Source organism: Oncorhynchus gorbuscha, linkage group LG13, assembly GCF_021184085.1.
Source record: "Oncorhynchus gorbuscha isolate QuinsamMale2020 ecotype Even-year linkage group LG13, OgorEven_v1.0, whole genome shotgun sequence".
In the NCBI taxonomy this organism is placed as follows: domain Eukaryota; kingdom Metazoa; phylum Chordata; class Actinopteri; order Salmoniformes; family Salmonidae; genus Oncorhynchus; species Oncorhynchus gorbuscha.
The window spans coordinates 5,511,994-5,524,467 of NC_060185.1; the positions used below are offsets into that span (position 1 = coordinate 5,511,994).

General features: G+C 41.5%; 1 protein-coding gene across 1 annotated transcript in view; it reads right to left on the reverse strand.

Annotated features, from left to right (window-relative positions):
• The window catches only part of foxo1a (forkhead box O1 a), a 137,310-nt gene extending 125,315 nt beyond the window's left edge, over nt 1-11,995 (reverse strand). The window contains exon 1 of the mRNA XM_046293616.1: nt 11,015-11,995. Within this exon, the coding sequence (XP_046149572.1) occupies nt 11,015-11,611 (597 nt within the window). The 5' untranslated portion in view covers nt 11,612-11,995. The remainder of the gene's footprint in view (nt 1-11,014) is intronic.
• Nucleotides 11,996-12,474: the final 479 nt, after the last annotated feature.

A 12,474-nucleotide genomic window follows, 5' to 3' on the forward strand; every position in this document is an offset into this window, starting at 1 on the left:
GACATTACTGCTACCAACACATGGAACGAGAGAGACACATTACTGCTACCAACACATGGAACGAGAGAGAGAGACATTACTGCTACCAACACATGGAACGAGAGAGAGAGACATTACTGCTACCAACAAATGGAACGAGAGAGAGATACATTACTGCTACCAACACATGGAACGAGAGAGACACATTACTGCTACCAACACATGGAACGAGAGAGAGACATTACTGCTACCAACACATGGAACGAGAGAGAGACATTACTGCTACCAACACATGGAACGAGAGAGAGACATTACTGCTACCAACACATGGAACGAGAGAGAGAGAGACATTACTGCTACCAACACATGGAACGAGAGAGATACATTACTGCTACCAACACATGGAACGAGAGAGAGACATTACTGCTACCAACACATGGAACGAGAGAGAGACACATTACTGCTACCAACACATGGAACGAGAGAGAGACACATTACTGCTACCAACACATGGAACGAGAGAGAGATACATTACTGCTACCAACACATGGAACGAGAGAGAGACATTACTGCTACCAACACATGGAACGAGAGAGAGATACATTACTGCTACCAACACATGGAACGAGAGAGAGAGAGACATTACTGCTACCAACACATGGAACGAGAGAGAGACATTACTGCTACCAACACATGGAACGAGAGAGACATTACTGCTACCAACACATGGAACAAGAGAGAGACACATTACTGCTACCAACACATGGAACGAGAGAGAGAGAGACACATTACTGCTACCAACACATGGAACGAGAGAGAGAGAGACACATTACTGCTACCAACACATGGAACGAGAGAGAGACATTACTGCTACCAACACATGGAACGAGAGAGAGACATTACTGCTACCAACACATGGAACGAGAGAGAGAGAGACACATTACTGCTACCAACACATGGAACGAGAGAGAGACATTACTGCTACCGACACATGGAACGAGAGAGACATTACTGCTACCAACACATGGAACAGAGAGACACATTACTGCTACCAACACATGGAACGAGAGAGAGACATTACTGCTACCAACACATGGAACGAGAGAGAGAGACACATTACTGCTACCAACACATGGAACGAGAGAGACACATTACTGCTACCGACACATGGAACGAGAGAGAGAGACACACATTACTGCTACCAACACATGGAACAGAGAGACACATTACTGCTACAGGACACATGGAACGAGAGAGAGACAGACACATTACTGCTACCGACACATGGAACGAAAGGAGAGACACATTACTGCTACCACACATGGAACAGAGAGAGAATTACTGCTACCAACACATGGAACTAGAGAGTTCAGAGAGACACATTACTGCTCCGACAATGGAACAGAGAAACACATTACTGTTCCAACAAATGGCACCCTATTCCATGGAACTTACTGCTACCAACACATGGAACGAGAGAGAGAGAGACACTTTGTTCAGAACAAATGGAACAGAGAGACATTACTTACCAACACATGGAACAGAGAGAGACACATTACTGCTACCAACACATGGAACGAGAGAGAGAGAGACATTACTGCTACCAACACATGGAACGAGAGAGCATTACTGCTACCAACACATGGAACGAGAGAGAGACACATTACTGCTACCAACACATGGAACGAGAGAGAGACACATTACTGCTACCAACACATGGAACAGAAGAGAGAGACATTACTGCTACCAACACATGGAACGAGAGAGAGACATTACTGTACCAACACATGGAACGAGAGAGAACATTACTATACCAACACATGGAACGAGAGAGAGAGACATTACTGCTACCAACACATGGAACGAGAGAGAGACATTACCTACCAACAAATGGAACGAGAGAGAGAACATTACTGCTACCAACACATGGAACGAGAGAGACACATTACTGCTTTCACATGGAACGAGAGAGAGACATTACTGCTACCAACACATGGAACGAGAGAGAGACATTACTGCTACCAACACATGGAACGAGAGAGAGAGAGAGAGACATTACTGCTACCAACACATGGAACGAGAGAGAGAGAGACACATTACTGCTACCAACACATGGAACGAGAGAGAGACATTACTGCTACCGACACATGGAACGAGAGAGAGAGACATTACTGCTACCAACACATGGAACGAGAGAGAACAGAGACACATTACTGCTACCAACACATGGAACGAGAGAGAGAAATTACTGTTTCCGACACATGGAACGAGAGAGACACATTACTGCTACCTTTGCATGGAACGAGAGAGACACATTACTGCTACCGAAATGGAACGAGAGAGAGACATTACTGCTACCAACACATGGAACGAGAGAGAGAGACACATTACTGCTACCAACACATGGAACGAGAGAGACACATTACTGCTACCGACACATGGAACGAGAGAGAGACACATTACTGCTACCAACACATGGAACGAGAGAGACACATTACTGCTACCGACACATGGAACGAGAGATCACCTGTACTGCCTCTACAGGAACGAGAGAGAGAGACACTTACTGCTGAGATCACATGGAACGAGAGAGAGACATTACTGCTACCAACACATGGAACGAGACTGAGATCACATTACTGCCTCTACATGGAACGAGAGAGAGAGACACATTACTGCTACCAACACATGGAACTGAGAGAGACACATTACTGCTACTGCCACATGGAACAGAAGAGACATTACTGCTACCAACACATGGAACGAGAGATCACACTTACTGCTACTCTGGAACAGAGAATTACTGCTACCAACACATGGAACGAGAGAGAGACACATTACTGCTACCAACAGCATGGAACTAGAGAGAGAGACATTACTGTTACCAACACATGGAACAGAACAGACATTATGTTAACAACACATGGAACAGAACAGCATGTTAACTACAACTACAGGAACAGTAGAGACACATTACTGCTACAGAACACATGGAACGAGAGAGAGAGACATTACTGTTACCAACAGCTGGAACAGAGAGAGACATTAACTACAGCTACATGAACAGAGAGACACATTACTGCTACAGAACAGAGATGTTAACATTACAGCTACAACACATGGAACACGAGACAGAGACATTACTGTTAACAACAAATGGAACAGAGAGAGATATTACTGCTACCAACACATGGAACAGAACACATTACTGCTAAACACATGGAACAGAACAGACATTACTGCTACCAACACATAACAGAGACAGACATTACTGTTACTAACACATGGAACAGATGTTAACATTACTGCTACAGAACAGCATGTTAACATTACTGCTACCAACACATGGAACTAGAGAGACAGAACATTACTGTTAACAACACATGGAACAGAACACATTATGCTAACACATGGAACTACAGAACAGCATGTTAACACATGGAACGAGAGAACATTACTGCTAACAACAGGTGGAACGACAGAACAGCATTACTGCTACCAACACATGGAACAGAGTTAATTACTGCTACCAACACATGGAACGAGAGAGAGAGACATTACTGCTACCAACACATGGAACAAGAGAGAGAGAACATTACTGCTACCAACACATGGAACAAGAGAGAGAGAGACATTACTGCTACAACACATGGAACTACAGAGAGAAGACATTACTGCTACCAACACATGGAACAGAGAGATGAACATTACTGCTACCAACACATGGAACAAGATAGAGAGAGACATTACTGCTACCAACACATGGAACGCTAGAACAGACAACTACTGCTACCAACACATGGAACATGAGAGAGACACATTACTGCTACCAACACATGGAACAAGAGATGAGACACATTACTGCTACCAACACATGGAACAAGAGATGTTAACTACCAACACATGGAACAAGATGAGAACACATTACTGCTACAACACATGGAACAAGAGAGAGACACATAACTACTGCTACCAACACATGGAACAGAGAGAGACACATTACTGCTACCAACACATGGAACAAGAGAGAGACACATTACTGCTACCAACACATGGAACAAGAGAGAGAGACATTACTGCTACAGACACATGGAACGAGAGAGAGACACATTACTGCTACAACAGCATGGAACTAGAGCTACAGAACAGTATGTTACCAACTACATGGAACGAGAGAGAGAGACAGAACAGCATGTTAACAACAGGAACAGAACATTACTGCTACCAACACATGGAACGAGAGAGACAGTACTGTTAAACACATGGAACTAGAGAACATTACTGCTACCGACACATGGAACTAGAGAGAGACATTACTGCTACCAACACATGGAACTACAGAGAGAGACACATTATGCTTAACTACATGGAACAAGAGAGAGAGATACATTACTGCTACAACACATGGAACAGATGTTAACATTACTGCTACCAACACATGGATGTTAAGAGAGACATTACAGCTACAACACATGGAACGAGAGTTAACATTACTGCTACCAACACAGGAACAGTATGTTAACTACAGCTACTAGACACATGGAAGTCTACAGCTACAGAAGAGAGTTAACATTACTGCTACAACAAATGGAACAGATGTTAACATTACTGCTACCAACAGTATGTTGCAGGACAGTCAGTCAGGGTGTTAACTACAGCTGTTACAGAACAGTCATGTTAAGGGGTTACAGGACAGTCAGCATGTTAACTACAGCTACAGGACAGTCATGTTAACTACAGTAGAGAACAGGTTTTACATGTTAACTACAGCTTAAGGATATCAGTTCTAAACAAATGTTAACCATGGTGTGTGTCCCAAATGGCACAGATTCCCTTCATAGTGCAACTACTTTGTTCAGAACCAAATGGCACCCTGTTCCCTTCATACAGCACTACTTTGTTCAGAACCAAATGGAACATTCCATTCATAATGCAGCTACAGAACCCTGGTCCATTTGGAAGTTAACCATGGTCCTACATGCAAAATCGTATACTTCTATAAATCTCTACATGTTATTTGACTTCAACAATGGCAGAATAAGTTAACTACCAGTCTCCGTCAGAGAAGATCAGAACTATGTATAATTACAGGCCAACAGTTTACTTATACAGCTATAACAGCAGTGTTTTAGTGGAAATCGATGGAGAGAGAGAGCATGTTAACTACAGCTACAGAACAGCATGTTAACTACAGCTACAGCTACAGAACAGTATGTTAACTACAGCTACAAACACCATTGTAAATACAACCCATTTTTATGTTTATTTGTTTTCCGTTTGTAATTTAACTATTTGCATATCATTACAACACTGTATATAGACATAATATAACATTTCAAATGTCTCTATTAATTTAAAAACGTTGTTTCATTTTTTTGTTTATTATCTGTTTCACTTGCTTTGGCAATGTTAACATATGTTTCCCCCGTGCCAATAAAAGCCCTTTGCATGGAATAGATATAAGGGGTGAAATAGGAAAGGAAGAGAGGGATGGGGCCGTCTTCTCCTGTTAGAAAGAGGTGTGTGTCCTCAGTCATCGTAGCACGTGACGGATATACAAACCCTTTCCTCACGATCACCTACAGAAATACCTCTACTCTGACTGAGATCACCTATGCCTTAAGAAATACCTCTACACTGACTGAGATCACCTGCCTGTTACAGAAATACCTCTACTGAACTGAGATCACCTGCCTGCCTCTACAGAAATACCTCTACAGACTGAGATCACCTGCCTGCCTCTACAGAAATACCTCTACTCTGACTGCTACAGAACAGCATGTTAACTACAGCTACAGAACAGCATGTTAACTACTGCTACAGTACAGTATGTTAACTACAGCTACAGAACAGCATGTTAACTACAGCTACAGAACAGTATGTTAACTACAGCTACAGTACAGCATGTTAACTACAGCTACAGAACAGTATGTTAACTACAGCTACAGAACAGTATGTTAACTACAGCTACAGAACAGTATGTTAACTACAGCTACAGAACAGCATGTTAACTACAGCTACAGAACAGTATGTTAACTACAGCTACAGAACAGTATGTTAACTACAGCTACAGTACAGCATGTTAACTACAGCTACAGAACAGTATGTTAACTACAGCTACAGAACAGTATGTTAACTACAGCTACAGAACAGTATGTTAACTACAGCTACAGAACAGCATGTTAACTACAGGTACAGAACAGCATGTTAACTACAGCTACAGAACAGTATGTTAACTACAGCTACAGAACAGCATGTTAACTACTGCTACAGAACAGCATGTTAACTACTGCTACAGAACAGCATGTTAACTACAGGTACAGAACAGCATGTTAACTACAGGTACAGAACAGCATGTTAACTACAGCTACAGAACAGTATGTTAACTGCAGCTACAGAACAGTATGTTAACTACAGCTACAGAACAGCATGTTAACTACAGCTACAGTACAGCATGTTAACTACAGCTACAGTACAGCATGTTAACTACAGCTACAGAACAGTATGTTAACTACAGCTACAGTACAGCATGTTAACTACAGCTACAGAACAGTATATTAACTACTGCTACAGAACAGTATGTTAACTACTGCTACAGAACAGTATATTAACTACTGCTACAGAACAGTATGTTAACTACAGCTACAGAACAGCATGTTAACTACTGCTACAGTACAGTATGTTAACTACAGCTACAGAACAGCATGTTAACTACTGCTACAGTACAGTATGTTAACTACAGCTACAGAACAGTATATTAACTACTGCTACAGAACAGTATGTTAACTACAGCTACAGCTACAGAACAGTATGTTAACTACTGCTACAGAACAGCATGTTAACTACAGGTACAGAACAGCATGTTAACTACAGCTACAGAACAGTATGTTAACTACAGCTACAGCACAGCATGTTAACTACAGCTACAGAACAGCATGTTAACTACAGGTACAGAACAGCATGTTAACTACAGGTACAGAACAGCATGTTAACTACAGCTACAGAACAGTATGTTAACTACAGCTACAGAACAGCATGTTAACTACAGCTACAGAACAGCATGTTAACTCCAGCTACAGTACAGTATGTTAACTACAGCTACAGAACAGTATGTTAACTACAGCTACAGTACAGCATGTTAACTACAGCTACAGAACAGTATATTAACTACTGCTACAGAACAGTATGTTAACTACAGCTACAGAACAGTATGTTAACTACTGCTACAGAACAGTATGTTAACTACAGCTACAGCATGTTAACTACAGCTACAGAACAGCATGTTAACTACAGCTACAGAACAGCATGTTAACTACAGCTACAGTACAGTATGTTAACTACAGCTACAGAACAGCATGTTAACTACAGCTACAGAACAGAATGTTAACTACAGGTACAGCATGTTAACTACAGCTACAGCATGTTAACTACTGCTAGAGAACAGCATGTTAACTACAGCTACAGAACAGTATGTTAACTACAGCTACAGAACAGCATGTTAACTACAGCTACAGAACAGCATGTTAACTACAGCTACAGCATGTTAACTACAGCTACAGAACAGCATGTTAACTACAGCTACAGAACAGCATGTTAACTACAGCTACAGAATAGTATGTTAACTACAGCTACAGAACAGCATGTTAACTACTGCTACAGAACAGTATGTTAACTACAGCTACAGAACAGCATGTTAACTACAGCTACAGAACAGCATGTAAACTACAGCTACAGAACAGCATGTTAACTACTGCTACAGCTACAGTACAGCATGTTAACTACAGCTACAGCATGTTAACTACAGCTACAGAACAGCATGTTAACTACAGCTACAGAACAGTATGTTAACTACAGCTACAGAACCGTATGTTAACTACAGGTACAGCATGTTAACTACAGCTACAGAACAGTATGTTAACTACAGCTACAGTACAGCATGTTAACTATAGCTACAGAACAGTATGTTAACTACAGCTACAGTACAGTATGTTAACTACTGCTACAGTACAGTATGTTAACTACAGCTACAGTACAGTATGTTAACTACAGCTACAGTATGTTAACTACTGCTACAGTACAGTATGTTAACTACAGCTACAGTACAGTATGTTAACTACAGCTACAGTACAGTATTTTAACTACAGCTACAGTACAGCATGTTAACTACAGCTACAGAACAGTATGTTAACTACTGCTACAGAACAGTATGTTAACTACTGCTACAGAACAGTATGTTAACTACAGCTACAGAACAGTATGTTAACTACTGCTACAGAACAGTATGTTAACTACAGCTACAGCATGTTAACTACAGCTACAGAACAGCATGTTAACTACAGCTACAGCATGTTAACTAGAGCTACAGAACAGCATGTTAACTACTGCTACTGCTACAGAACAGCATGTTAACTACAGCTACAGAACAGCATGTTAACTACAGCTACAGAACAGCATGTTAACTACAGCTACAGAACAGCATGTTAACTACAGCTACAAAACAGTATGTTAACTACTGCTACAGAACAGTATGTTAACTACAGCTACAGAACAGCATGTTAACTACAGCTACAGAACAGCATGTTAACTACAGCTACAGCATGTTAACTAGAGCTACAGAACAGCATGTTAACTACTGCTACTGCTAGAACAGCATGTTAACTACAGCTACAGAACAGCATGTTAACTACAGCTACAGAACAGCATGTTAACTACAGCTACAGAACAGCATGTTAACTACAGCTACAGAACAGCATGTTAACTACAGCTACAGAACAGCATGTTAACTACAGCTACAGAACAGTATGTTAACTACAGGTACAGCATGTTAACTACAGCTACAGTACAGTATGTTAACTACAGCTACAGAACAGCATGTTAACTACAGCTACAGCATGTTAACTACAGCTACAGCAGGTTAACTACAGCTACAGTATGTTAACTACAGCTACAGCTACAGAACAGCATGTTAACTACAGCTACAGCATGTTAACTACAGCTACAGCATGTTAACTACAGCTACAATATGTTAACTACAGCTACAGAACAGCATGTTAACTACAGCTACAGCATGTTAACTACAGCTACAGCATGTTAACTACAGCTACAGCATGTTAACTACAGCTACAGTATGTTAACTACAGCTACAGCTACAGAACAGCATGTTAACTACAGCTACAGAACAGCATGTTAACTACAGCTACAGCATGTTAACTACAGCTACAGCATGTTAACTACAGCTACAGCATGTTAACTACAGCTACAGCTACAGAACAGCATGTTAACTACAGCTACAGAACAGTATGTTAACTACAGCTACAGAACAGCATGTTAACTACTGCTACAGCATGTTAACTACAGCTACAGAACAGTATGTTAACTACAGCTACAGAACAGTATGTTAACTACAGCTACAGCATGTTAACTACAGCTACAGCATGTTAACTACAGCTACATAACAGAATGTTAACTACAGCTACAGAACAGAATGTTAACTACAGCTACAGGATGTTAACTACAGGTACAGCATGTTAACTACAGCTACAGAACAGTATGTTAACTACAGGTACAGCATGTTAACTACAGCTACAGAACAGAATGTTAACTACAGCTACAGCATGTTAACTACAGCTACAGTACAGTATGTTAACTACAGCTACATCGTGTTAACTACAGCTACAGAACAGCATGTTAACTACAGCTACGGAACAGTATGTTAACTACAGCTACAGCACAGCATGTTAACTACAGCTACAGAACAGTATGTTAACTACAGCTACAGAACAGCATGTTAACTACAGCTACAGAACAGCATGTTAACTACACCTACAGAACAGTATGTTAACTACTGCTACAGAACAGAATGTTAACTACAGCTACAGAACAGTATGTTAACTACAGCATGTTAACTACAGCTACAGAACACCATGTTAACTACAGCTACAGAACAGCATGTTAACTACAGCTACAGAACAGCATGTTAACTCCAGCTACAGAACAGTATGTTAACTACAGCTACAGAACAGCATGTTAACTACAGCTACAGAACAGCATGTTAACTACTGCTACAGCATGTTAACTACAGCTACAGAACAGTATGTTAACTACAGCTACAGAACAGCATGTTAACTACTGCTACAGCATGTTAACTACAGCTACAGAACAGCATGTTAACTACTGCTACAGCTATAGTACAGTATGTTAACTTATTTGGATATTAGCATTACTGGGATGGGAGAGGAGGGGCTCTTCCCAATAGTATTAGGGGGAGGCAGCCGGAGTTGGACAAGAATCCTGTTGAGGCCGTGTGTGTGTGTGTGTGTGTGTGTGTGTGTGTGTGTGTGTGTGTGTGTGTGTGTGTGTGTGTGTGTGTGTGTGTGTGTGTGTGTGTGTGTGTGTGTGTGTGTGTGTGTGTGTGTGTGTGTGTGTGTGTGTGTGTGTGTGTGTGTGTGGCCATGTGCTGACTGGGTTACAATTGGTAGCCAAAGGTTTCTACAGGACACACAATGAATGGACATAAAGTGACTGATTGATTTGGGTGCACAAGACCAGAACATCATGTCTCCTCTGATACGTAGCATGATGCTATTAGGATAGAAATGAGCAACTGAAACTCAAGAGATAGCACTTTTACAATGTCTATAATACCCAATCCTACAATAAACATATTCTGGAAAGCAGCAAGTCACCCTCACCTGGCCTTACTTAGTTACGTGTGTTATTAACATGTGATAACATGGGTTCATATGGGAATGAAACAGGCAGGGAGCAGGTCTCGAACCCTCGACCTTCTAGCCCGAAGTCCAGCGCGTTGTCGACTGCGCCGCAAAAGCATGCTCAAGCCGCAGAGTCGATATATGTGGTTATAAACCCAGGGTCGTTACAATATTATAATTTTAAAAATGATGAACAGCGTCAACTTTGATATATAGGCAATTAACGGTCAATTTCTCTATATCCTTATCAAAACAAAATGTATAGCTCTTAAATCATAACTCAAATCTCATCAGATGTAATGTACTGTATTGAAAAGCTTTACCTTCCATCCAGCAGAGCTGTTGCTATCTCCCTTGTCCTTGAAATAAGGCACGTTCTTCACCATCCAGTCATAGATCTGCGACAAGGTAAGTCTCTTGTCCGAGGTGCTCTCAATAGCCTTCGTTATGAGGTCTGCATAAGACATATTGCCCCAGGCGTTACGCCGAGATGAACTGCTTTTCCTCTGGGCAGCTGCAGCGGCCGCAGCCGCTACTGAAGATGCAGACCCGGCCGGAGATGAGAGCAGAAGCACCTGTTGCTGCGGGAGTTGGGAGCTGTTCCCCGGGTGCTGCTGTTGCTGCTGTTGGTGGTCGTGGATGCAGTTTTCTTGACATTGGAAATCATTGCAGAGGATGGTGGGTTTCTGATCCTCTTCGGGGTAATCTTCAGTCTCTTCTAATAAACTGAGGCTGGAGATGAAGTCGGAGTTGCTGCTGGGTTCTTGTTTGACAGAAGGGGCGGGAGAGGAGGTGTTGGAGTCGCCCGGGGTGATGAACTCCGGACGTGGCAGGGGCCATGTGCAGGAGCGGGGCCGGGAAAGAGGCTCGAAATCCGGGTCGATCTCAACCTGTTGTGGTTGTTGGGCTGCCTCGGCCATAGTAGTAGCTAGAATAGCGTCAAAATGTCACATAGAATTAGTAAAGACAAAGTTACTCATACACAGCGGGTGATGTGAAGTCAACCAGAAAGTACACAACCGAAAAGGGGTTAGTGGTCGACCACCTGAACAAAAACAATATCGGTCCGTCCGATAACACTACATTGATATAAAGTCACAAATCAAGGCGGAGACAGCAACTACATCTAAGTCGACGATGACAACAAACCAACAAAAAAAATGTAGATATTCTGATTGTTGACGAATAGTATAGAAAAGTTAGAATAGGACAACAAAAAAAACAAAAAACAGTTTGGTGAACGTTTGTTTTGATACAATCCAGTCGCAGTTATTGTTCAGTACAGCAGTTCCGTTTACTCTTGCCTGTTGAATGTCAGTCTGCAGCCCCACAGCCGTGTTACCGGAGCTGTTTGTCAAATAATACCACCCACATTTGACTGACAACTAAAATCGGCCAATGACAGCTACTTAAAAAATCCCAGAAACAGCACTATGTTTTCATTCTTATATAGCTGGTAAACATATCTTTCTCTGAAAATATTAAAACGGGTACGCTTTGTGAAACGGTTGGCTGGGAAACTTAATCGGTTTGTTTTGTTGGAGAGAGAGAGAGAGAGAGAGAGAGACTTCACCTTTTTACAACGTAACCTACTGTGAAAAGGATGAGTTATAAAATGAAGGGGAGGTTTTTTTTTCTGTCCGTCGTGGTGTTGTTATTGTAAGTTGCATAGCGGGACAGGATGAGAGGAGAACTCAGATTTGTTCAGTTTTAGAAATCATCACCAACAACAAAAAAAGAGGCTGAAATTGCAATAATACTTATAAAAATTAATATAGTACTT